This window comes from Ursus arctos, unplaced genomic scaffold (assembly GCF_023065955.2).
Source record: "Ursus arctos isolate Adak ecotype North America unplaced genomic scaffold, UrsArc2.0 scaffold_6, whole genome shotgun sequence".
NCBI classification, from domain to species: Eukaryota; Metazoa; Chordata; class Mammalia; order Carnivora; family Ursidae; genus Ursus; species Ursus arctos.
The window spans coordinates 67818707-67846368 of NW_026623078.1; the positions used below are offsets into that span (position 1 = coordinate 67818707).

Consider the following 27662-nt stretch of genomic DNA (forward strand, 5'->3'; position numbering starts at 1 on the left):
AACTTCAGAGTCCTCACTAGGTACTGCTGCCTCAGTTTTTTGGTTTTTTAAAAAATAATTTCACATACATACAAAACATTTATTAAAAAGACAATTATTTTGAAGCCATTGACATTTGCAGTTCATGTATAAGAATAAAACAGTTGTAAATTTCAATAACAGTTAAATATTGGTTAGGTAATTGTAGATTACCTATTAACACTTTTTTAAACCTTGGATCAGATTTATCTTTGGCCTAACCCCTCAAACTGTCCTGGTGACAAGTTTATTGGCTAAGTTAAAATTAATTTGAACTTTGGTCTAAATGAATACAAATCAGGAAAATAAAGCTATAAAGGAACTTTATCAAGCATTCCAAAACCCATTAGACATTACTTGTAGTTTTCCAGTATTACCCATGTCAGTTTTCTCCCTTACGGGATTATAAATTGCTCTATTAGTATTCTTCACGTAAGATGGAGGATCAAATCCATTTCATCCCAAAGTGCACTGGGACATCAGATGGCAACACAGAAGCTATTATCAAGACAATTTCATCAATGCAAACGACTAATTTATATAACAGAGAGGATCTAGTGACTCCTCGTTTTGGTAGAATGTTGAAAATAGAGGGGAAATCGCTTGAGAAATGACATTTAAGTGAATAAATACTTTCTCTTCTAGGAAACTATTACTATTTAGTTCTCTGAAACAGCCTTTAAATTTGTTAATGATTAGAATGTCAAATCTTAATTAAAGGAATGCAATTTTAAATATAAAAAAGGCAACACTTCTATAAATAAAACATATAGACTCAAGATATTAAATATAGGAAATGATACTTTCTTTTGTCCTTGTTTACACTGTATGCATAGTGAAAAAATAGCTTGAAAGATACAGAAATATCCTATTACATTTAAGGGAAAAAGAGTAGTAGTTTCAAAATGCTTAGGGTTAGGAGAAAAATGCTTCAAAGCAGGCTGTTTTTTAAAATCTGGAATACAAATATATGCAAGAATCTTTTTCTTATAACCATCAACTTTATGAAGCAACTTTAGTCCCAAAGAACAGACTGTTGTTCTTTTAAGAAATGGGTCTTCTTGAATTGTAAACTTTAACACCATTTTGTATTGAAGAGCGAGAATATTTAGTGAGTAATGCACCTACGGTTTGCTTCTCTCCACATAAATCTCTGTGGGAACAATAAAAAAAAAATAGCATGAATTTGTTAGAGAACATAATATTCACAGTGCTAGTTATTTAGATCTCTCTTGCCTAAATCCATCTTTCCACAAAGCATAAGGATGTGTTTGTGGGAAAGACAGGGTAGGGAGTGGTTACTAAGCCTTAATTAAACTAGGTACCTTACATGTATTTCCTCATTTAACCACAGAAAGAGTAAAAGTAATGTATTATTTAATGCCACAGTAGATATGGGGCTCAGGTAGTCAAGGATGGAACCAAACTCTGCTGTCAGGTCTGCATGGACAAAAAAATCTAAGTTCAATTTTTTTTTCCCATTATATCACACAGCCTCCAAATTAGAAATACAAGCCAGGTGTTATAGAAAGTTCTAGACACAGAGACCCTGGATCCTAGGCTACGTGTGTGTGCTTATTTATGTGAACCACCCTCCCTGAACTTTAGCTTCGTCTTCTGTACCCCCAAAGAGGAGAAAGACTATGAATGGAACATATGAGGTGAAGGAAGAATGAAAGGACATGAGCCGGAGAAGGGAGCAAGGCCAAGGTCATACATGGCCTTCAAGAACGTGGAGATGAGTTGTGATTTAATTCTAAGTATACAGGGAAGTGACTAGGAGGGTTTTAATTAATGGAAAAGCAGAATGTGATCTAAGTTTTAAATAATGGAGGCAATGAGTTGATCATTATGGAAGTTAAGTGGTGAGTACATGGCAGGTTCATTATGTTATATTGTCACTTTTGAATGTTTAAAATTTTCCAAAATAAGAAGTTTGAAAAGTGGAATAGGAGAGGAGGAAAAAATATAAGTAGGGAGACCAATTCAGAGGCAGGTACTAGATGATCCATTAGGATTTGCTCATAGTTTGAACCAGGGAGTGAGAGAAGAAAGAGACAAGTACGAATCCCAGACTTTTTGGTTGAGTAACTGGACTGATGGTGGTGATGTTACTGAGAGGAGGAAGATGGGTTAGGACAAGGCAGAACCACAGTTCAGTCGTGAGCATGTCAGGTTTGAAATTCGTCTTAGATATCCAAGTGGAAATGTTCATTAGGCAGCTAGATAAGAGAAATTGAAACTCAGGGAAATGAGCGAATATGAAGATAAAATTAGGAAGTTATTAAGTTTAAATCCAGGCCTAGGGAACCAAGGGAAAATATATAAATGGAAAAGCAGATGGTCAAGAATAGTCCTAGAGCACACCAACATTTAAAGATTGGAAAGAACAGGGAGACATGAGCAAGAGACAGAAAAGGAGCTACCCTGGGAGAGAAGGGACAAAAACGGTGTGTTTCAAGTAGCATGTGGTCCACAGTGTCCAACAGTTCTAAGAGGCCAAGTAAACAAGGACAGACAGTTGACCACAGAATGTAGCAAGATGGATGCCAACAGGTTAAGGAAACAATGGGAGACAAAGAAGAGTAAATGAGTACACAAACTTTTAAAAGGAATTTCTTGTGAAGGAGAGCAGAGAGTATGGGGTCCTATGGGGTCTTATGGGGTCCCGTAGGTTGTTGTTTTCTGAAATGAGCAATACTACCGAATACCATATATTGATGGGAATAATCCAGCAGGTAGGGAGACATCAATGACACAAGGGAGAGAGGGATAACTAGAGGATGTGGGTCTTTAATAAGGCCAGAGGGATGGAACTAGTGCAGAAAGATTGGCCTTAGGAGCAGGGATGCTTCCTGCATTATAGAGGAAGGACTGCAAAGGGAGTGTGTGCGGACGTGATACGAGGAGGCTGGAAGATTTAACGGTAGGAAAGAAGTTGTCCTTGTCTCTTCTCATCTGTTTCCATTTTCTCAGGAAACGAGAAAAAAGGAGGTATTGATGACATGAAAAGCAAAAACATGAAAAGTGAGCTCCAAGGGTAGAAAGTTTCATAAGGAAACGGTGCTTTGCCAAAGACCCTGCAAAGTACCACTCAAGCTCTGAAGTAGACTGGCAAGTTCCATTGTGCCTTTTCTTCAGGAAATGGCACCTGCCCACGTGTAGGCATAGAGTAAACAGAAAAGTTGGGTTTTTATCTTTGTGATTTTTTTTTTTTTTTGCCAGTGAGGTGTGACAACGGGGAGAAAGGACCATAGGAGCAATGCATGCACAGTAAAAGCTGGAGACCCTGAGCAAGAAATCCAACCTGGGTAAAGGGAGGAAAGGACATGAGCGCTAAGACACAGTGAAAAGGTGGCAGCATTGGTACATCTGAGGTCCTGTAAACAGTGGCTAACGAGCTAGGTCATTCTTCTGCAATCTGGCATCTACCAAAACGTTAAAGCAAGGCAGCAGGAAAGAGAGGAGGTGACGGTCAGAGAGAGGGCTTGCTTTAGAGCCATAGTGGGGTATGCTGGCTGACTGGGCCTCGAAGAGCTGCAGTTTTGCAGGGAGGAGGACAGAGAAGTGGTTTTAGAGGCAGCATGAGGAAGAAAGAGAACACATTCCCCACCTCCCGGATCAGAAGTTGTGAAGAATGGGGGAGCCTGGGTGGTACAGCGGTTAAGCGTCTGCCTTCGGCTCAGGGCGTGATCCTGGCGTTATGGGATCGAGCCCCACATCAGGCTCCTCTGTTGTGAGCCTGCTTCTTCCTCTCCCACTCCCCCTGCTTGTGTTCCCTCTCTCACTGGCTGTCTCTATCTCTGTCGAATAAATAAATAAAATCTTTAAAAAAAAAAAAAAAAGAAGTTGTGAAGAATGACAGAGAAGATAACCACCACTTGAAAAAGTTTCAAAGGAAGACATGTCCTCAGGGAATACTCAAGGAAAAAAAAAAAAAAATCCTAAAAATAAATTTAAAACCGCTATGCTACTCTTTCTAAAAAGAACCCTCAAAATCCACTTTAGTAAATTACTTACTGAATATACGGAGCAATGTCTTCTTCTGTCCACTTTTCCCTTAGGGAGAATAGACTATTAAAACGTTCTTGATTATCCTCAGGCAAATCATCTACTTTTAGCAAAAATATAATTTCTGGTCTCGAGTGTCTATCCACCAAGGCTAAACCCTATTAAAAAAATGAAATGAAAAAGGGCAGTTAAAATAATGGTCTAGTGTCTAAATACAACTCATTATTTTACCTTTAGGTTTGGCTAAGCCCAAGCCGCTTAACATGTCAGCTACGTGAAACTTACACAAACTACCCAGAGACCCTCAATAGCCTTTTTCATAAAAAGAGCTCCATTAAACAGTGAATTCTCCTTCTCCCTTCTACACTCTGGCTTCCGCTGTTCAATTTATCAGGACAGCTCTAGTTCGAAGTCACCAATGACCTGTGATCGCCAAATCTAGGCGGACCTTTCCTCGGATTTGCTAACCCTGTTCTCTTTCTTAATGTTGCTTCCTCCCTCTTTGAATCTCCATCGCTGACGTCACCCTGTCATTATTTTCCTCCTAACTCAATGTTGCAGTTCCATGGGTTCCAATCCTGATCCCTCGATTTGTATCACTGTCACTGTCCTGAGTGGCTCGATTCACCTTGACTAAACCTAGGACTACAAACACTACTTACTTGCTAGTGACAGTAATACATGCATCGTCAACTCAAATTACTCTTCCGAGCACAAGAACTCTATATCCAAACCTATCTATGAACCCATTGTGTTTGTCACCCAGAACTGCTCTAGTCCTATTATCCTAGGAAATCACGAAACCTGGGCATTATCCTCGATTCCATTATTCAAATCCCATACCTAGGTGGTCACTTAATCCTATGGACTGTGAGGCCTCAACATTTCCCTTATCCATTCTCTATCACCTAATTCTTTGGCTAGTACTTTCTTAGGAGTACGTAACTGTAGAGAGCCTGGAGATTTCTCCTTTTTTCATCATCTAGCCAACCTTCCATCCAACCATGCTCAATGTCATAGTGTTCTTTCCATAAGGCAAAATTTGTCAGGTAGCTCTTCCAATGTCACTAAAAGGACCCTAAAGCTTTCTAAATAGGAATGAAATTCCTTAGCACAGACCACAGTGTCCCTCACTGACTCACGAAGCACCTTTTACTCTAGTCATGCATCCCTACTAACACTGCCCCAATTTATATCCCTCCACGCCTTGGGAAACGCTCTCCTGAATTCTCACCTCTATCCTTCCGTCTAGAGAGTTCATAGTTCATCCTTTCAAACTCGGCAGCTCAAACAGCCACGCCTTTAGAAAATTATCACCGATCGACCAGATTAATAAGTCCTTTTTCTTTGCTCCCATAACATCTTGCACATGCCCTTTCCATGACACAGATCACTCTACGTTATAAGAAAGGATTTATACATGTCATGTGCACCCCCCATCACCACAGCCCAGGCTGAGGACCCTGACAGCATGTGGTGTGATGTTTTCTCCTCAGCATCTAGCATGGTGCCTAGACATAAAAGGAACTCTAAATATTGAGCAAATCCTTTCACAATGTAACAAATACTGACTGAGCATACCCACACACCAGGCAGAATGCTGTACATTGGCAAGCAAGAGTGAACAAAATTCTGTCACAGTGGAGAGTGGGAAACCCACATAATTAAACATTTCTCCAGAGCTAAGCGGTGAGTGCCATGAAGGAAAAATACAGGGTGCTCCGGCAAAGTAAAACAGGAGGTATTTTTTAGAGAAAAGAAAAGCCTCCTTGAGGAAGTGATTCAAAGTTGAACAGGAAGTGGCAAGGCGAAATTACAAAGAAGATCATTCTAGAACAAAAAGCCTTGTGTGAAGGTCCTAAGGTAGGAGAGAGCTTGATGATCTTGAAAACCTGAAAGAAGGCTGGTATGCAGTGAGCAGGAGAGGAGGAGGAAGAGATGGAGCTACAGGGGAGATGATGAAGGGTTCTGCAGGTCGAGATACGAATCCTGGATTTTCTTTTCTTTTTTAAAGATTTTATTTATTTATTTGAGAGAGAGAGAAAGAGAGAGCACGAGCTCGCACAAGCAGGTGGTAGGGGCAGAGGGAGAAGGAGAAGCAGACTGCCCACTGAGCAGGGAGCCCAAGGCAGGGCTCGATCGCAGGACCTGGGGATCATGACCTGAGCCAAAGGCAGACGCTTCATTGACTGAGCCACCCAGATGCCCTCCTGGATTTTCTATCTTAAATGCTATGGGCAACCATTAATTCATTAAGCACGACATTCATTTAATCTGATAGGCATTTTTCAGAGGTCATTCCAGCAGCACGCAGAGAATGGACTGGAGGTGGGCGAAATCACACGTGCGGAGGGCCCGCCGAGGGACACCACTGCTCATCACAGCCAGACGAACAGGGCGCTTTGGGCTACAACAGTGCTGGTGGAAACAGAAACGCAACAAGGTGCAAGACACCACGCGGGCGGCAGGATTCACTGTCATGGACCCAAGGGATCTCACTGAGGTGACAGAAACGTTCCAAAACTAGTGGCGGACTGACGGTACAGTCTGCTCCTGATGGAAACGGTGGCTAGGAAAATAAAGTGGCTCCAAATTCAGTGGCAATACAGAGCTCGGGTCACCCAGTAACCAACGTGACCCCGTTGAGTTATGGTGGCAACGGCCATCGCTCCCCTTACCTTAAGCTGATCAAGCCTAGTTACCATTCCCTCAGGAACGCTCTGCTGCCACACTTCTTGAAACTCAGCAAGGTTAAACTTCACCGCATTCTGAAGTAGCATCTGCGCTGTCACTCTGCATATTTTATCAGCACTCAATGCGAAATAAACCTCACCTGAGAAGAAGGGAGTTTCATATTGTCTTCTGACGACTCAACACTCCCCAGTGCAATTTCTCGGAAAACATTACACACGACTCACCTCCCACCAGCCCATGGAGCTCTTGGTTTGCACAGGCACGTGCGTCAGAAAGGCATACCAGTTTTAACACATACAAGTTAAAATACGTTCCAAATCTTACCTTCCTCTATGTATTTCGTTCCATAACATTTAAGACAGTGCTCAATCATTTCCCTGAAAAATTTAACACACTCCTTTGAGACGTTATCAATACATTTTTATGCATTATATCTTAAACCCCACTGCTAACTAAAAATGTAAGGTATACATCCAAGATTTGAAATACTAAGTGATTTTGGTTGCCACGTAAAATTTCACAGTAGGAACTAACTAAAATATGCTGGGAAGCTACTACGTGCCAGGACCACGCTAAATATTTTTTTCATGAATTCTGTGAGCATACATTTATCATCATAAGACAGCTTACGCATCAGTATTTCTTTAGATTTTTTTTTTTAAGGTAAAAAAAACAGAGGTGATGCACATTTATTCAGTCCAGAGACCCAAACTCCTAGTCCTTCCTGGTTATGTTATTTTAAAAGTTTCTATAAGGTATCAAAATATAAATAGTCTATGCCCTATGTTTAGTTCCACCCTGGGGAATAATTTTCTTTCCTTTAAGGAAGTTTGGAGGGACAGTGATTAAAATACTTACTCTGGTTCCAATGGTCCAAGCTCCTGAAGGCATGTATTCAGAGGGACTTTATCAAAAGACCAAGATTCAGAATCCACAAGCTGAGTTACGTGATTCAGAAGTTTCATCTCATAATCAAATTCAAGAATCCTCCAATAACCTACAAATTCCCAAAGTCATAGTTACACAGGCCATTGTAAGCAAATTAATTGGTGAATAGATTGATAAGGAAGCAATGTGCTCTTGCCCAGTACAAAAAAAGAGACACTAGAAGTCTTAGCTTTCTTTATAAGCAACACTTCTTTTTATGCTTTTCTCCTAATCATTACAAATTGTGTCTTGAGAGAAACCAAGTGGTTTTTAAATAGTACCTTACCTAGGACTCACACTGATTTCTTTCAAGTGCTTTAATAATTACTTCAGAATAATCTTGTCAATCTAAATGGAAATGTGGAAACGTGTAGCTGGTACAGTGATTTCATTAGGACATTGTCCAAATGAGGTGAAGGCTGTAGGTTGGATATCCCCCACGGTGATCTTCACGCTAGGGCACTGCCATGGTTATAACTCTTATCTAGTGGTCTTACAGAGGTGTTCTTGTGCTCATGAAGAAGCCTAGGTCACTCAAGAGTCAACAGACTCAGAAGTATGATATGAACCAATGGCAAGATAAAGGCTGGGCATCAAGATACCCTTCCCTATTCTGGAGAAAGATCACAAAATGCCAACTGATCGTTGAAGGCACTACCACCACCCCTGGAGAAACAGATCAATTACAAATCCACCATTTCCAAGGGAGAATGTTACTATTGTTATTCTGAAAAAATAAAGGCAACATAAAGGCAGTGTGTGATGTCAATCTGGGAAAACACCAGGAATAAACTAGGTACTCCTCGACACATACCAAAATTTTGTCCATCCCCAGGCAAGAAGTGAAAACGCAGAAGGTTGCATTAAAATCCATTGTTTTCTAACTTCAACATTCATGGTACCCATATACCATAGCAATTAACAGCAGGCATCCATAATTTAAAACTTTATTTCCAACACTTAGGATCCAGTGTGCCTCAAGAAAAAGCCCTGTAAGGAGTGGTTGGAGTCACCGGTCACAGTTGGACCTCTTCATGTGAGGATCACTTACAGTCTCTATCCCACACCCAAAAATATAAATATCATCAGCTTTAAGCCCAAAAGAAGATTAAAGAGAGAGTATGCAATGGGATGAAGATGTCCGTAAATTTCCTTCTCACATGATGCTTAATTCCATCATTAATAATTATGGTAAGTAATACTACCTTCAATCTCACAGGCATTTAGAACTTGTAACTGAGCCATTATTTCTTCCTCGCTTGCCTGAATTTGATCAAGCAAATCTTCAGTTGTATACTGAAACAAGAAAAAAAAAAAAAAAACACATCACATTTTAAGGCCTTTGAAGAATATTTTTTTAGACCTATTGAATTTGGGAGAATAGATACATAGAACAGGTTAAGGCAATATTTATACTATAACTCAATTTCTTTTGATAACAGGTAATAATTACTACACGAAATCTAAGAAGAAAACATAGGGGTAAATCTTTGTGATGTCCGATTTAGCCAGAGTTTCGTAGATAGGATGCCAAAAACACAAGCAACAAAAGAAGAAAACAGATAAATTGGACTTTATCAAAATGAAAAACTTTTGAACTTCATCGAAATATCGTCAATGCAGAAAGACAAATATTGTATGATTCCACTTGTATGGGATATTTAGAATAGTGAAATACACAGAGGTGAACAGTAGAAGAGTGATTGCCAAAGGACAGGAGCAGGGGAGACTGGGGAGTTGGTGTTTAATGGGTATATAGTTTCGGCTTGGGGAAGATGAAAGATTTCAATGGACGCATGGTGGTCGTGGTTGCATACTAGTGTGAATGTACTTAATGCCACAGAACCATACACATAAAAATGGTCAAAATGGTAAATTTTATGTGATGTACATTTATCACAATTTTTTTTTAAATCAAGAAAGTGAAAACACAACCTACAAAAATGGGAGAAAATAGAAGCCTATGATATACCTGATAAGCAACTTGTATTTACACTACATAAAGAACACTCCCACAACTCAGTAATACAATGACAAATAACTGAACAACTGGACAGAGGAGTCCCAGATTCGACAATTTTCAATGACATATAAATAGTCAAGAAGCACGTAAAAAGATGTCAACATCATCAGTCGTCAGGGAAATGCACATGAAAACCACAATGATACCACTTCAAATCCACTGGTATTGATATAAAGAAGACAGGCGATAACAAGTGTTGGCAGGGAGTGGAGCTGTTGGAGTCCTCATATAACGGGAATGTAAAATGGTGCAGCCACTTCGGAAACAGTCTGGCAGTTCCTCAAAAAGTTATTAAGAGTTCCCATATGACCCATCAATTCCACTCTTATACACATACCCAAAAGAAATAAAAACACAGGTCCACTAGAAACCTGTATGTGAATGTTCACAGGAGTGTCCTTCATCATAATCAAAATGTGGAAAACCACCCATGTCTCTCAACTGATGAATGAATAAAATATGGTATATCCATAAAATGGAGTATTTATAGCAATAAAGAGAAATAAACTACTGATATATGCTACGACATGAATGAACCTTGAAAACATCACGCCAAGTCAAAAAAGCCCGTCATTGGGGTGCCTGGGTGGCACAGTGGTTAAGCGTCTGCCTTCGGCTCAGGGCGTGATCCTGGCGTTATGCGATCGAGCCCCACATCAGGCTCTTCCGCTATGAGCCTGCTTCTTCCTCTCCCACTCCCCCTGCTTGTGTTCCCTCTCTCGCTGGCTGTCTCTATCTCTGTCGAATAAATAAATAAAATCTTTAAAAAAAAAAAAAAGCCCGTCAGAAAAGGTCACATATCATATGATTTTATTCATATAAAATGCCCAGAAGGGGCAAATCGAGGGCAAATCAAGAGATTGAAAGTAGATTAGAGGTTGCCTAGGGCTGAGTGGGAGAGGGAAGCAGGGAAAGATAAGATTAGAAGGTAACAGTTAAAATCAGAAGGTACAGGTTTTCCTTGGGGTAATGAACGTGTTCTGAACATCATCGTGGTGACTGACCACCCAACTCTGTGGATGTCCTAAAACCACTGAATTAAAGTCGCTTCAAAATGAGTGAACTGTCTGATATACAAAATTGTATCTCAGTAAAGTGGTTACCAGAAAAAGAACAAGAAAAAGAAAAAAAAATCAGTCAATGGAGAAAAAGAGAACATAAATATGGTCTTCAGAATGCCCGTGCGGGTCTATAATTCCAAACTACATTAAAAACTTGAGAATGTTTTTTACTTGGCTTGTAAATATTTTTCCGTACTTCCAGGAATCTGTTAATTTTCACATGAGAATAAGAATACTTTCCATTTCCATAATGTCTTTTCTGAAGAGCCCCTAGTTATAATTTTTAATTAAACAAAAATTAATTTATCTTCTAAAAAATGTATTCCATAGTTAGGAACATGTGAAGCTTTTAGCTATTAATGACACCATGATATCCAGGATTTGCTTTAAAGTACTCCTGAAAAAGAAGAGAAAAAAGTGGGAAGCAGCAGGGGGACAGAAGAAACGAGACTGACAAAATATTGATAAATGTTCAACCGAGTGATGAATATATGGGGGTCTTTCCGCTTTGGGGTATATTTGAAATTTTCATAATATAAACGCTAAAAGTAAGAATGTCACCATCAAGTGCCTCTAATTACAGTTCCATTTTTAAAATTTCAAACGAAAATAAGTCTTACTTTGGAATGATTTGAATCCTTCTCTTTTTGACTGTCGGGTCCTTCGTAGGTATTTTCCATCAAAAGTTTCTTTAGCTTCTTTAATTTAGGTCTGCATCTTCTTAATTCCCAATAATTATTAGAAAAACCAAAGATCTAGAAAATAAAAATACATAATCTTTTAGGGGCCATTCTAAAATAAAATTTCATACAAAATCTCAACCGATTCCTCTGCTCCCAATAAGAAGGAAAGAGAGCCAGGTAATCTGCTTTCTATTGAGAAGGCACCCTTCAGCCATCTCAAGCAAATGGATGGGTATCTACAGAAAGATCTTTTCAAACCCTAATGAAGAAGACACTGCCAACGTAGTGAGAGCCAGTCATTGAGCTCATATCTCAAGTGAACTCTGGAACCTAGGGTATGCCCAGAAAAAGAACCATCAGGATGGTGAGCATTCTGCAAACCTGATGGAAACAATAGAAAATGAATATTTTTCGGCTGAAAAACAAAAAATAAAGAAGAGTCATGATCACAGTCTTCAAATAATGAAGGGATGTTAAAGGAGAGAGGGAGTATCCTTGTTCTATGTTGCTTATGGTGTCAAAATCTAGTTGAGGAAGAGAGACTTCTCTTCAATGCAAGAACTTCCTACAATTTAGAGTTGCAGCTAATTCCTTACTGTGAAAGAATGAGGGACTCATCACTCAAAGCAACCCAGTTGACGGCGGCTACTTGATGGGTGAATATCCATTATCCCCCCAACCTCTGAGACTTGCCAGTGTCTAGCACTTGGTAGGTGCCCAGTAAGTGGTTCACATAAATAAGGAAAAAAGGCTGAACTGGATTATATGCAGGGTGCCTTCCAGCTCTAAAATGCAGGGTCAGGGGATGCTTCTACTTTCAAGCTAGTACAAGGCTTGAATGACAAGACAAGCCCCAGAACTGATGGTGATGCTGTTGAATCCAAGGATTCCAAAAAGAGGAGCTTAAGGACCAAACCAAAAAGACTGATTTCATCCACAGTTCACAAACTGACAGCCGGCAGGCAATATTCAAAGCACAGATGTTGGTGTGTGCTTTGTGTTGTGCGGAAGGGATAGTAAGAATAGAGTTGAAATTAGTTGCCGACGTGGAACTATTAGAGGAAATTTTGTCCCAAGATCTAAATGTCAAGGTTGACTTGAAAACAAGAAGTCAGAAGATTTGGCAGCTCTGGGCCTGCTTTCCCACAAGGCCAAGCTGTGGCCGCCCACCTACATGGGGCTGGTGCTCTTCAATTTGCCACAGATCCCACCATTCTCTATTACTCCAGAGACTGGTATCCACTACCATTTTATCAGCAGCAGTCTGCTCTGCCCGTGAGCATTCCTCACCTAGCTCTTCCAGGCATCGGAAGTGCAACCCAGATTAAAACTTCAGCTGGTAGATCTTTGGGGAATCTGGGTGGCTCAGTCAGTTAAGCATCTGCCTTCAGCTCAGGTCATGATCCCAGGCTCCTGGGATCGAGCCCTGCAATAGGCTCCCTGCTCAGTGGAGAGTCTTCTTCTCCCCCTCCCTCTGCCCTTCCCCGCCCCACCCCCCGCTTGTGCTTTCTCTCTCTCAAATAAAAACAAGAATAACAAAACAAAAAAACTTTAGTTGGTAGATCTTTGTTACACTTCACCCAGTCTCAGTGCACAGAATTCCCATAAGGAGAGTCAGAGGTACTCTCATAGTTACACCCCTGCAGAAACACCTACAAAACAGATACAAGATGAAAAAATAACATCTTTTACAAGAGACTGAACTACCCCTATTTCTAGTTAATTACAATTAAAACACAGAACCCTAAAAAAAAAACAAAATAGAAAATTTACTGGAAGTTCTTCTGTGCTAGAAACATCATGGGTCACTGACATTTCCCAGTATTTTCCCTTGTTTCAATTCTAATTCGAAGGCAGTAGTTGGCCTAAAGTCATTCCGAGAGAATTAAGGGCTGTGTTTTGATCATGACCTGTGTAATAATCTAGCCAGGATGGAGACTTCTTTTTGGTATCTGTCATCAGTCGTCTCCATAATAATTAAGACTTTATTATGCATGGCTAGAGGCAGTAATGAGCTAAACCAACTTCAAAGGTGAGAAACACACCTTCCTCGAAAACTCAGATTTCTTCATTTCTCCACCTCATAAACATTACTTAAGGCATGAGTCGTGGTTTGAGGCTGTCTCCTTTCAAAACATAGCTACGGCAAGACTCACTAAAAATAGGTAAAACTTTTAGAATACGTTGCCTAATAACAAACTTTCCATGTTGCAGAAAATGGTCATCTTGTCTAGGACTTAAAAATCAAATAGGGAAAATAAGACAACTTCACAAGACTCCAAATGAACAATGCTGAGAAATTTTAAATTTCATTAAGAGAACTTTTCAGATCCCTTGTGATTATATATTTCATACCTAAAGATTTTTTTTTTTTTTTAAGATTTACTATTTTAGAGGAGGGGGAGAAAGAGATCATGACCTGAGTCAAAAGCCAAGAGTCAGATGCTTCACTGACTGAGCCACCCAGGTGCCCCCCACACCTAAAGATTTTAATTAAAGGCAGTATTAGCACATGTGTTGTGATTCTCATATAAATTAGAAGGCAGAGAACAGTACCTCAGTGTGAATAACGTTACAATGTGTTTCCTCCATCTTCAGCTGGTCTGGAGTTTTACAACCAGGAATGAAAAGCAACATATTGGAAGTGTCTGCTATTTTCAAGTCATAGGTTTTGTCTTTACTGCATAGGACAGCCTGCTCATGTTTATCACCCCGAATCACGAGACTGCAGGAAAATGGGAAGAGAAAATACATGGTTTATTGAGACATCAATGGACATCTTCATTATAAACAGTTCCAAAATCCTCTAGGCTTGTAGAATTTAACATTAAGTCTTGAGGCTGTGTCTGGCCTCTGTTTTCATCACCCTCGCACACGTGTTGGGCTCACAGAGCAAGGGCAGGGCCAACTGAGAGACAGAGGGGCACCAGGTGGCCTCACTAAGGAAAAGTAATTTGACATGGGCAAGAAAGATCCAAGGAGGCCAAGAGGTCAACTATCACCATGTGGCATCTTCATGCAAACTGCTTGGAAGAGCATAAGACAAAGCATCCAGTAGCTTCGGTCAAGATGTCAATTTCCTAAGCCACGTTAAAGCAATGGTTCTCACATGTATGCATAGGTACCACAGAGAATCTTGTTAAAAAACTGAATCCCAACCTGCAAGTGTGGGATGGAACCCAGGTTTCTGAATTTCTAACAGGCTCCCAGATGATCATCATGCTGTTGGTCCTGGTACCCATAAGAGTGGTCCTTCTTGTTTTGTTCTTAATATCCCCTAACAATCAAAGACGAATCTCCTAGCCCACCCATCAGCTCTGTTGCAAAGAAATTGTGACTTTATAAAGAGAACTGCAATGCTGAATGAAAAAATAGGAAAAACGTGTTTTTACGAACTGCAGTACATAATCTCTGACCAAGGCTCACCGGTGCAAAAGAGCAAGAAGAAAGAAGAGGGGAAGGACAGACGTGAGGAATAAGAAAGACTAAAGACAAAGATAATGGTGTTGACAACAAGGGCATAGGCTCTCGCAGTTTCGTCTATAAAACGTTTAACCCTCCTGTACACTCTTCATTCTTTTAAAGAAATAATAAAAATAAAACCTGAAATAGAATGTGTAAATGCTTTTTAAAATTAAGACTTAGTTTAAGTGAAATTAAGTGTTGGTTTTTTTTAGTTTCCCAGTACTAATAACACTTAACAGTCCCAAGTACCCACTCTTCTACATTTCCACATTGCACTATCCATGCTACAATATTTTGTTCAAAGCAACTACCCGTCCCCTGGCATTTCTAGATCCTTCTGGATTGCCAGGTGGATGAATAGTAACTGGATAAAAAGAGAGTCCGCACACACCTGAAGTCCTTTCTTAAACTCCGCCCCCTCAACTCAGCTGGAATGAAAACCAATGAATGAGGCTCCCCTTGCACTTCCTTAAAAAGATCCTTTGTGGCTAGCATCTGCAGACTGGCCAGTTAATTATAACAGTGTCAGACGAGTAAATATGAAAACTGAAAGCCTGAAGGGTTCACGTTAAAGAAATCTACAAGAGAACAAACTACCTAATAAGATACAGGTGTTGGGGGAAGGGCGGTGCAGAAGAGAAGCAGAACAGAGCCCCTAACTCCTATTTCCAGAAGCTGGGAGTGTACAAAGTTGAATGATTCTCTAGACTTCTCCTGTTTTTTAATCCATCGTTTTGCAGCAAATGTGGAGCGGACCCAAAATTAAAAACAGCTTCAGATTTCCATTAAATGACCCCAAGCAAGTCTGTGTTTTGAGGGTTTCCCACAATGACCAACTCTGTAGAACGGCTTTCAACTTATTCCCTACAGTCCGACCTATTGTCTCAGTAGACTCTAAGTAGAAGGCAAGGAGAACTCTATAAACATTAGATAGAAGCACTGGGTTTTAAGCTAGGATGGCGAAGTGTTCAGTGCAGTTCCTGGCATCACTGTTAAAGTCTCCAAAACTTCACTGAGGTTCTATTTCCTGATTTGTTTTCGCCACAGGCCTCCCCCAGTTCAGCTGGACCAGTCCTCGGTATCACCTGAGTCCAGCTAAGTGGACGGACCAGCAGTGGCGTGGACTCCTCGGAAAAAAGGGCAGCGCGCTGGAGATGAGGCCCCCGGGCAGCTGCGAGCCCTCTGCTCAAATCCAGGCGCGTTTCTGGCCCAGTTTCCCCGTCCTGCGTTTCCCCGCGGGGCAATCACCTGTGCCCGGCCTCCAGCTGCTGGCACAGCGCGGGCTCCAGCTCCAGCAGGCAGAAGTCGCCGGCAGCGGCGCCGGCCCCGGGACCGAAGCCCAGGCAGTGCACAACCGGCAGCAGCTCGGCCGCGTTCAGCTTGGCGATCTGGAGCGTCGCATCCACCTCCTCGCGGGTCCGCTTCATCGCTGCGGCCGGGGGGCCCGCCGCGCCCCGGAGGAGAGGGGGGCGCAGGGCTGATGAGAGAGAACCGAGCTCCGCGAGCAACCCTGACCCTGCGAAGAGGACAGGAGAAAAGGGGAAGAGACTTTCAAGAGAGCGCCAAGGCGGCCGGGGGCGTGTTTCCGGGGCGGAGCGTGCCGCGGGACAGGGGTCCGAAGGTCCTCGCTGCGTGGGCCCCGCGGCGGCGGGTCACCCCACGCACAGCCAGCGCTGCGGGAGGAAAGCCACGCTGCCGAGGGGCGACCTTTCCGGAACCTCGTGGGAGCTGCGCTGTCCCCCCGCCGGGCGCCGCGCGGAACCCTCGCCCTCCCCTTCCGCTGCCCCACCTCCCGTTTCCCGCCGGCGCCCCCATTTCCTCGGCTTCAAAATTGTCTCATTCTCCGCCAGGGGCGGGTCTTATGCTAAACACTCTGCCTGCATCATTTTATAAATCCCTCACCACAACCCTTTAAGGTGGTCCCCGTTCCTCCCATTTTGCAAATGAGGCAGCTCCTGGCGGGAGGGGGCACAGCACGAGGTAGGAAAGTCTGATTCCAGCCGGCTCTGTTGTGGCTCTAAAAACCGGCAGCCGGGTTTCCTGCAAACACTTTGGATTGGGAGTGAGGCCCTGGTAGAATTGGACAGGGACTCTCACTTCTTTGGGTCTGGGGACCGTCAAATCCGAGAGACAATGGCTTGGACTAGATCCATCCATTCATTGAGTACCCAGTCTGAACTGGGTATCAGGAGAGCGGCCGAGCCCCCCCTGCCCAGAGGAAAACAACCTTTCTGGGGCTGGGAAGGGCCTACAGTCTCCTGGGAAGACACACAGTCGCCACTGCAGGGTGTGTAAACTGTCACTCAGCTTTCTCTGTGGTGTCTTCCAGTCCAAATTGTACAGTGCCCCGAATGAACACAACGTTTTAAGAGAAAAGCTCATCTGTATACGCACATGCATTAACACCTTGGAAGAGCATAATGTGAACTTTCCCAGGGATCCTGCAGCCTCAGTTTGGGACACTTGCTGCCCCTGAGAGCTGATGCAGCCTGGGAGGAATGTTCCACTAGTGATGGAAATCAGACCTTGGTTAAGTAAAAGGAGGTGGGTGGGTGGGTGGGTGGGTGAGGGGTTGAATTCAAAGGAAATGAGCAGGCATTTTCTTTCAACTTCTGGGTGAAATTATATGCAACTACAGAGTAGAGCATCCCAGGGACACGGGTGGTGCTTTAGTTGGTGATAGAGAGGTTGGTTCTTATGACCTTCTTCATTAACCTCTTTTAATACACCTGAATGCAAGGGCTATGATGGAGAAAAATGTTGACTATGTAGGCGGTTGTCTGGTGAGAAATTTATGAATTGGAAGAGAATCAACCATTACAGGTGCACTATCAACTGGGAGCAGCGTAATGTAGGAAGAATGCTGGCATTTACATCAGAGGCGCCTGGCTTGGAATCTGAATTCTGCTTTCACTAGTTTGTGACCTAGAGTATTTTACCTCATTTCTCTCATTCCAACTTCCTTATCTGTAAAACAAAGATAATAACACCTACGTTCTAAAATGCCTGGAAAGCAAAGGATATGTTTTTAAATGGCAGCTATTTGTTATTGTTATTGATTAGTTATTAATAAATTATTTGTTTTTAAGTAATTTTATTCATATCACTTATAACCAATAAATGCTATCCGATTTTGTTATTCTGACAGGGAGCAGAACCTTGGCTCCTCTCTTAAAATAGAATGATAGGCTTTATTAATGCATTCTTTTTTTTTTTTTTTAAGATTTATTTATTCGACAGAGATAGAGACAGCCAGCGAGAGAGGGAACACAAGCAGGGGGAGTGGGAGAGGAAGAAGCAGGCTCATAGCGGAGGAGCCTGATGTGGGGCTCGATCCCATAACGCGGGGATCACGCCCTGAGCCAAAGGCAGACGCTTAACGACTGAGCCACCCAGGCGCCCCTATTTATTTACCTTTTTAAAGATTTTATTTAGGGACGCCTGGGTGGCTCAGTCGTTTAAGTGTCTGCCTTTGGCTCAGGTCATGATCTCAGGGTCCTGGGATCCAGTTGCCCATGGGGCTCCCTGCTCAGCGGGAAGCCTGCTTCTCCCTCTCCCTCTCCCTCTCCCTCTCCCTCTCCCTCTCCCTCTGCCTCTGCCTCTCCCCCTGCTCATGCACTCTCTCTCTCTCTCTCTCTGACAAATAAATAAAATCTAAAAAAAAAAAAGAAAAAAATTTGTTTCTTCAGGCGCCCCTCATCATTTTTTTTTTTAATTTAATGAAGAGCACAGTGGCTTCCAGGCTTTCCAAAAACTTAAAATGTTTCATAACCATGACCTTGGTTTGGGCTCTCATTTCTGATTACTGCGGCCTCCTAAGGCCTAGGTTTTCCTAACTTCCATCCCCCTTCCCACTGCCCAGCTATCTCCATACCACAGTCAGTAAATTTTCTAAACATTAAGTCCTCTAATAGCATTACCCCCTGCTCACAGATCATCAACATCTCCCTCACCCTCAAAAAAAAGCTCATACTCCTTCTGCTGGCTTCCAAGACTCTTCACGCTGGGTCCGTCTTGCTTTCCCAGACTATAACCCCAAGTGCTTTTCATGTATGCTACAGTCTAATCCACGGATGCCCCTGTCCTCTCCTAGTTTCATGTTTGTGGGTGTTGTACGTGTATTTTTTTAAATTTCAGGCATAATTTAAAAATCAGTAGAGTTCCCACTAACGCTGTGATTTTTCTTCTTTTAAAAAATCGGGACACGTGGCAACATGGGACTCCTATTCCTGCATAGCAACAGTGAGCTGGAGCTCTTGGCTTCTACAGAGTTCTATCCAAGCCTGTGCTAGGCCCTTTCAGTCTGGAAATTCATATTCTTCATTTCTGGGAAATGTTCTTACATGATTTTCTTGATAACATCCCCCCGCCTGTGCCCCCACATTTTTTGTTCTATATTTTTGAAACTTATTAGCTGGACTTTCTTATATATACATGAAAATATCAAGAATAGATGTTTGGCTTTAGAAAGATCTTTCAGGTAGCAGTTCAGAGAATAGTTTAGGAATCGAGGCTTAAACTGGCAAGAGCAGACAGAAAATTTAAATAGATAAGGGCAGAACTATTTGGTAAGAACTTGAACTGATTCTGTGGCATCAGGACAAACAGAAGGAGAAATAACAAATATTCAAAAAGTATAATGGGTGGACCTTGTGGACACTGAGGTCAGTGAGAAAGGGAGAGGAGTTGAGAAAGACTCTCAGAAGTAGGACCTGGGCAATGGGGAAGGTGTTAGTTCCCTAAAAGACATGAAAGTACACGGGGACATCATTGGATTATTTGAAGCAGGGGAGTAACTTGATCAGATTTAGACTTTTGAAAGACTATTTACTAAAACTAACAGGTCTCAATTTGATGAGAAACAGGATAATTACATAATTGCAAAGTATCTACCTAAAAAAACTTGATAATTACAAAAGAAAAAATAGTCACTTCACCATGGTAAACTTGGAGCATGTTGGAGGAGGTCACTGAGAAGACATGGCCATCATTTGACCCTCCAGCTGGACTGGAGCCTCCTCACCCCTCCCTTGTCCTTGGAATGTAAGTTCGGCCCACCATTCCCATAGCGGGAGCTGTTCCAAGGACATAGCCTTGAGACAGTGAGGTGTTGAAACCATCTGGATGGTATATGTAACTGAACCTAGTTAAGGCCTCTGTATAATAAACTTTTAAGATTCTGGTGTACGGGTGCAGACATTTCTTTGTCTTGCTGCTGCCTAAGACAGACCTCGTAAGAAAGTTTCCTTCCTTATTAAAAACTGCCACCTACCAACCTGGAGTGGCTTGCCTCTTTCTTTGGTCTTGCCTTGCCCTCCGTGGATGGGGGCCAGTGTGCAAACCAACAGAACATATTACCTCAATGAAGTGATCAAGGCAAACGTCACCAATACTGAGATGAACATCACGTGGTTCGGATATGATATACTGAGTGAATCCTGCCAAAAATGCATAACCTGAACCTAAATATAAGGAAAATCTCAGGCAACTCAAGTTGAGGGACATTCTATAAAAGCAAAACAAAACAAAACAAAAACCTGGCCTATACCTTTCAAAAATTGCAGGGTCATGAAGGATGAGAAAAACTGAGGAACTCTGAGATTATAGGAAAGTAAAGAGACATGATAATTAAATACAATACGAAATCCTAGGTTAGATTCTGGACTAGGAAAAATTACTGCTATAAAATACATTGTTGAGATAAGTAGTGAAACCTGAATATGGACTATGGGTTAGGTAAGAGTTTTTTTTAATCAATGCTAAATTTCCTGCTTTTGATAATTGGGCTGTGGTTATATAATGGAATGTCCTTTTTTTTAGGAAATACACATGGAAATATTTAGGAGCAAATGAGCATGATGTCTGCATCTTATTCTCAAGGACTTCAAAAAAGAATATACATTAGATACATTGACAAAGAAAATGGTAGAAGTGGGGCAAAATGTTAAGCATCAATGAGTCTGAGTCAAGTGTATAAAGGCTTAGGGGAGCATCAAGCCTGGATACAAGAAGTGAGAGGTGACTCTAGGGTATGTATTGGGGTGATTGATTATCCAAGCTGGTAGCTTCCTTGTGTCCATCCATACTGACCTAACCGCAGCTCCGTCCACGGGCTGAAGCAGTGTGCGAAATGGTCATGGAAAGGCAGGGAAATGCCTGGTGGCTAATGAATTCTAGGAGTGGGGAGCAACGACTCCCAGAAGACAGACCAGCAGTGGAACTCCCTACTCAAGCTCAAAAATGGTCTTTCTCCTTCCCCCAGATCTTTGGAAGTAGGTCATGCCAAACAGATGGTGACCGATTTGGGAACACAGATTCTCAAAAGCACAAAGCTGAAGAGAGACCACCAAGAATCACCATTTATACAAATAAAGTAAAAAAAAAAAATCATTCATGTATGACCAACGACATAAGAAAGAGATCTAAAAAGTCACCAGATAAAAAAGAGTTAAGACCAAAGGAAACAGGTAATGGAGCCAAAATCCCAAGACTTTATGACACATAGAATTCATATTTTCAGAGAGGTGAGAGATAATTCATAGATAATGGTCCACCAGAGGTCAAAGATCATTTCCCTGTTTCCCAAATGTCATTCTCATTTTTAATGATCTACTTGGCTTCAGCCTCTCAAATGAGCTCCTTTGCTCATGGTGTCAGAATTACTGAAGTAGAAGCAAAACAAAGCCCTGAAACTGTCACAGAAACTAAAATTAGTATCACAGAAATTAAAAAACTGTATCATACACCTGGGGTAATGGCAGAAATCAATGAGACCTTCAAAGACTTAAGGGTGCAAGGATGGTTCCCCTCATTTGCCCATTGAATTCACTTGTCTGGTCCCTGCATTTGCTGGACTGAATGTAGCATATTTCCTTGAGCAGATTAAAGCAGCCTCTGGTACCCAGGAGCCAAATTTAGATCTAATATATTCATCTCTACCATCGTTTTTTTTTTTTCTTCTTTCTCTCTACTTACTGAGTCTTTTTGTTCTTTCTTATTTTCTTTTGCCGTCTTTCATCGGATTGATTTTGTTTGAATTGATTTTGTTTATTGTTTTTTTTTTTTTTTCTCCAGCACCTCAGGAGATGAATCCTATCCTCCCTCCTCTGCTACTGTTTTTCCTCTTCTTCAGTGCCTCCTTGTAGCACTGGGCGCACTGGCTCTCCGTGAGGTCTTCACTCTCTCCTTGATGCTTCCTGCTATGTGGGGATCTGTTTGGCTGGCGTATTCTTTCTTCTCTTCCTTCTTTGCCTCCCCAACACCTAGTCATCCTCGTACTGAACACTGTCCCATAGAACTTCCTGAGATGCTGACAATGTTCTATATTTGCATGGTCCAAATTGTTAGCTACCAGCCACACGTGGCTTTTGAGTGCTTGAAATATGGATAATGCAAGTGAGGAATCAAATTTTAAATTTCATTTTAGTGATTTTAAATTTAGATAGTCACATGAGGCTAGGGGGTATGATCTTGAACCACTGGGCTCTAGGTCGATAACCATGTCTCAAAAATCTTTCTCTGACCTCCCTGATCAGGCAAAGCCTCTCTAATATATACGGTCATGACAGCAGTTACCTCCCATTTCTAGATTTTAAGTAAGTTGTAATTTTCCATTTATTTGTGTGATTACTTCATGTCTTTCTGCTTTTTTTTTTTTTTTTTTTGTCTCTAAAAATAAGAGCCCAGGTGAGTGATGAAGGTGGCTGGGTTTAAGAAGTAATTTTTGAGGTACAATGGATAATAGTAGCTACTTGATTAGACATGAGGAATAAGAAGAGGGGAAAGGATCAAAGATGAATTCTAGGTTCCTGGGTGAGCAACTGCATTTCCTCTCACTTACAACATATTGTAGGAAGGGTAGGAACAGATTTGAGATGAGATCTAATGAGTCCTGCTTTTGATTCGTGGTGATGGAGGTGCTATGAGAATATACAAGGAAGGACATGCTTTGAAGCTGGATTTAGAACTTGGAGTTTGAATAAAGGTCTGGCTAGGAGCTAAAAGATAAAGCTTTTAAATACACATATATGGTGATTACAAGAGTGCCCATAAATGAGATGACCCAGGGAGAGTGTGATGTAGGGAAGGAAAAGTTTTCCTTTCTTCCCTTCTAGGTTCTTTGGCTTGTCTAATAATTAAATTGGCATAAGACAGATTAACAGGAGAAAAACAAACTTAATTCATACGTATGGGAGCTCATGGAAATATGAGACTCAAAGAAGTGACTAGAGCAGGCAGCTTTTTATACCTTTTAGACAAGACAATTGACATGATCACGTTGGGCTTGGGGTAGTGAATTAGTGAAGAATTGATAGGGTTTATTTATACAACATTCTCGGCCCTAAATTCTCTCTCTGGTGATAAGGGGATCTCTCTACTCCCTGGTGCAGGGAGGATACCTTTCACAAGGGAGATCTATTTCCTGCTTTCAAGGAGACAAAGGAGGGTCAGAGAGGCCTTCTTGAACCAGCTGTTTCTTAGGATAACTTTAATTTGAAATAATCAGTGTGCCGAAATGGCATATTTTGGGGTACCCTGCCTGAACTCCATCAGTGACTTTAAAAACTCAGCTAAAAAATAAAGCCTCACCAACATTTGAAGTGTAAGCCTTGAAAGAAATACCTCCTTGGGGTGCCTGGCTGGCTCAGTCAGTAGAGCCATGAGACTCTTAATCTCAGGTTTCTGAGTTCAAGCCCCATGCTGGGCATGGAGCTTACAAAAGGAAAGAAAGGAAGAAATACTTCCTCAGGGAAATAATTTCATGTGATAGGAGAAATGGAATCAAGTAGTGTCTTGGAAACTATATTACTTTGTTTTTGCTTAAAAATCACTTCAGATAAGGAATTTCTGATTTACACCAAGATGTATTTAATTCTACAGTAGTTTAAATTTTAACTGCACCTTCTTTGTTAAGCAAACTTTTTTGAAGCTTTGCTTATAAAACAATTAGGATTTTTTCCACTAGATGGTGGTATTGTGTCATGTTTCACAGAGTGGCCTGTTTTGCCGTGTTCACTCACTGCCATAGAAGAGAAGGGAATACCCATTAACGTATTTACTGCATCAAGCGCAGGACTGAGTATCCTATGTTATCTAAAGCCATTTTTGTAATAATGTGAGTCAGATCATGGCATTCCTCTGTTCAAAATCCACCAATGTTCTCAATATAAGCTTTCAGTGCGCATATAAAAAAATGCCCTTACATTGGAGTGTAAGGAAGAAAAAGAAAATCATCTGTAACAAAATAAAATGTATTTTAATATTTAAGCGACTATACAAGGTCTAGTGAGATGGTCAGATGTTTACAACTATTTATAATGAATAACTTTTAAATTAAAAAATGTTTTAAAAGACTTTGAGGGGCGCCTAGGTGGCACAGCGGTTAAGCGTCTGCCTTCGGCTCAGGGCATGATCCTGGTGTTATGGGATCGAGCCCCACATCAGACTCCTCTGCTGGGAGCCTGCTTCTTCCTCTCCCACTCCCCCTGCTTGTGTTCCCTCTCTTGCTGGCTGTCTCTATCTCTGTCAAATAAATAAATAAAATCTTAAAAAAAAAAAAAAAGACTTTGAGAGAGAGAGTGAGCGAGAGAGCACAAGCAGGGGTGAGAGGGAGAAGCAGGCCCTCTGCTGAGCAGGGAGCCCAACTGGGGGCTCCATCCCAGGACCCCGGGAACATGACCTGAGCCAAAGGCAGATGTTTAACAGACTGAGCCACTCAGGTGCCCCGAGATGAATAATTTTAGAATAACAGAAGATAACAGTTTATCTAATTTTGCTATCTTTTCTTTTTTATATTTGGCATTCTAAAATTTGGCTAAATAATATATTTCTATACAAACACACATAGAACCACCACACATGCAATCACTAACGAGTGCAGACTACAAAAGGTGTGCTGTACTCATAGAGTGTTTACTACACAAATGACAAATGAAACAATTCTATCTAATGATGAAACTTTCTTGGTAAAGTTCTGAGCAAAGTACAATTTTTTTCTCAATGTACATAATACTTGAATTCCTGGACAAGTCAGAATTCTATTAAAATTGTGCAAAAAATATCTTGTGTTTCTATGTAAAACCAAATTGGGTTCTAAGCTCAGATAACAGCAAACAGGTTTTTCATCTGCAAGAATATCCCACAGGACCTAGGAAAGACATTCAGGATTTAGGACAATTCTTTATGAGGTCGCTGTCCCAGGAAAATGAGAATATCTAGCATCCCTAGGCCTGCTCACTAAAAGCCAGCAGCACTCCTAATAGGGTGACAAACCACAACCCCCACCTAAATTTTCCAAAAAACGCCTTCTTGGGGGTGGTACTCCTGTAGGAGACCCACTATCATTTAGGGTTATTTCAAAATCAACCACTAGGTGGCAGTATATACCAAAGTATTGAGTGTTTTTGACGCCCTTAACTGCATTGTTCTTGGGAGGTGAGCAGGACTGGACTTCACATTTATCTGTAATGTTTGATTTCTGTCATTACAAAAAAAGATGAACACGTGTCAAACACGACAAAAATATTTAAAATGGATGTGAATGATGACACATGAACATTTTATTTTTCCCTCTTTGTATCTATTTTTCCCTTCTTAAAGGATCTATCAACAGAAATATCTAGACAGGCTAATACCAACCCATCCATTTGCTTCTATTCACAGAAAGAGACTCAAAATCGTGGCAGCTGAGGAATAGAGACTTCCATTAATGGTTAAAAGCAACGTAAACCTTCTGATATCACGAGACGCACAGGAAACAAAACCACAGCCCTTGAGGGAGTGCAAGAGGACAGCACAGAGAAGGCAGGGTTTGAATTCATCTTTAAGAGCAGGTGGAAACGATAATGGTGTAGACGAAGAAGCAACAGCAACACCCATAGCTACCTGTTATTAAGCTTCAGAGTTGACAATATTCTTTGACACATTTTATTCAAGTTCATCTTCTCACATTGTTGCTTACCCTTAACCAGTACTAAAAATGCTGTCTGCCAACTGGTGACCTCTTCCTGTATTGAGAGACATTGAGACATTGAGAGAAATGCGTATAACACTTGGCCGATCTGCTGTCTGTTGACAACAACAACAAATTCAGCTGTGTTTTGTACATTTAAAAATTTTATTTCTATTGTATTTTACCAAAATGTCAAACTTCAACGGATTGAAAACACACACGTGCACATGCACGCACCCGCATGCACAAACACACCTGGTCCTCATCTACTAAAAGTTTGAGAAGCGCTGGCTCCAAGCACCGAAACAGCCAGAGAGCATGAAGCAGGTGAGCAGGGCAAGCTGGAAGAAACGGCTAAATTTAATAGTTCCCACCTGTAACAAGTGTGCTCATTAAATTTTATTTAGTTCTCCCCAAACCCCAATGGGATTAGTAGTATGATCTTGACTTTACAGAAGAGGGCAAAAATTAGAGAGGATAATGAACCTGCCCCAATGGAACCGGGAATCAAACCGGGGTCTGTTGGAATTTTCAGCCCTTCTCAGATCTTCACACGTGGTTTAATCACGATGTCAGTGGCCAGCCTTCTTCCAGCAACACCTATAGATCACAGATTATTCTGGGAGGGTTGCTCTCAAGCTCACAGACTCAGCGTGAGTGCTCACATGTCCTCTGAAGTCAGACCTATCTGTCCCTAAATTCGGAAAAAGGATCTGTCTTCTAACCCAGTGGAGCATGGTGTGTCTCGTATGTCAAAAGAAAGGTTGAAATGATGACAGCAAAGATAGCAAACCAGTTCCCACTTCCCATTCCCATGGACACACATGGAAAACCTTCCTCATTGAGCAGGAGAAATAAATTCTACTCTTTCTCACTGGAGCAGTACAAGGTGTTTTCCTGACTTGAATTTTTTTTTCCCCTTATGTCAAGGTGCTTTTTTAAATCATAAACTTTCATGATAAAAGTTTTTATTATAATTTTTAATCATAAGCTATTAAACAAGAAAGTATTTTGCAAAAAATAAATTCTTGTAATTTTTACTTTTCGGATAAAGTTGCCTAAATGTAAATGAAAACACAACTAGATTTAAAAGAAGAAAAAGTAAAACACAATCAATAGTGATGATTTACAATATGTAGCCACAACTTTTGGATAAAACAGGGTTGAACAATGGATAGTTAGAAATGTGTAATAACTTAATTTTTTTCATTCTGCACTTTCAAAAAGCTTAAAATAATTAAATAAAAGACAGATTTGGGGGGGCCAGGTTTGCACTTCTCCTTCCTTCATTTCCAAGGCCTACTAACAATTAAAAAACCAATTAGAGATAACTTGAGAAAAGGTGTTTTGCCTTGCAACAAAAACTTCTGGAAAGTATCTGACAAGAATTTCTTCTCTTTCCTCTCTTCCTTCCTCCTCTTCCTCCTCTAAGTCTTATTAAAAGCAGTAAAGATATTAAAGAGAACAGCTTTTGAACACATCATATACATGAAAACTATGTAATGTTATTAAGCCACACAACATCCCCTAAAAGGTAGGAATTATTATTCCTATCAGGAAATTGAGGCCCAGAGAAGATGAGTCACTAGCATAAAGTTGCCAAGTTAGTAAATGACAGAATCAGGATAGAAACTCCATGTTTGAGTGTGAAGCCCATGTAAACTCTTGATATTCTATGTTACAGGATTAAAACATGAGTGACAGCCAGCTGTTAAACTCATTAATTCTAAGACCTCTACTTCTGTTCAATTATTTTTATACTTTATGCAGAACGAAGCTCTTAGGATCACATTCACTTGGCACTATGTCTCCCTTGCTCTACATTTTTG

At 41.1% G+C, this 27662-nt stretch overlaps 1 protein-coding gene across 2 annotated transcripts; it reads right to left on the reverse strand.

Annotated features, from left to right (window-relative positions):
- Nucleotides 1-58: 58 nt before the first annotated feature.
- On the reverse strand, nt 59-16657 carry DSCC1 (DNA replication and sister chromatid cohesion 1). Of its 2 annotated transcripts, XM_026495515.4 has the most exons (9): nt 16131-16657; nt 13974-14142; nt 11355-11489; nt 8856-8946; nt 7582-7720; nt 7048-7100; nt 6708-6862; nt 4039-4187; nt 59-1171 (listed from the first exon to the last, which is right to left on the reverse strand). In XM_026495515.4, exons 1-9 carry the CDS (start codon nt 16307-16309, stop codon nt 1063-1065), a joined length of 1179 nt encoding a protein of 392 aa, XP_026351300.1. In that variant the 5' UTR covers nt 16310-16657; the 3' UTR covers nt 59-1062. The 2 variants fall into 2 exon arrangements, with proteins under 2 accessions (XP_026351300.1, XP_044238559.1); XM_044382624.3 differs by lacking the exon at nt 4039-4187 and having other exon boundaries at nt 16131-16619.
- Nucleotides 16658-27662: the final 11005 nt, after the last annotated feature.

Coding starts and splice junctions, on each gene's coding strand:
- DSCC1 (XM_026495515.4), bottom strand. CDS start 16,309: ATGAAGCGGACCCGCGAGGAGGTGGATGCGACGCTCCAGATCGCCAAG. Junction 11,490..13,973: donor GTAACGTTATTCACACTGAG/GTACTGTTCTCT, acceptor TTTATTTTCTAG/ATCTTTGGTTTTTCTAATAA. Junction 4,188..6,707: donor CTAGGCTTGATCAGCTTAAG/GTAAGGGGAGCG, acceptor TTTTTTTAATAG/GGTTTAGCCTTGGTGGATAG.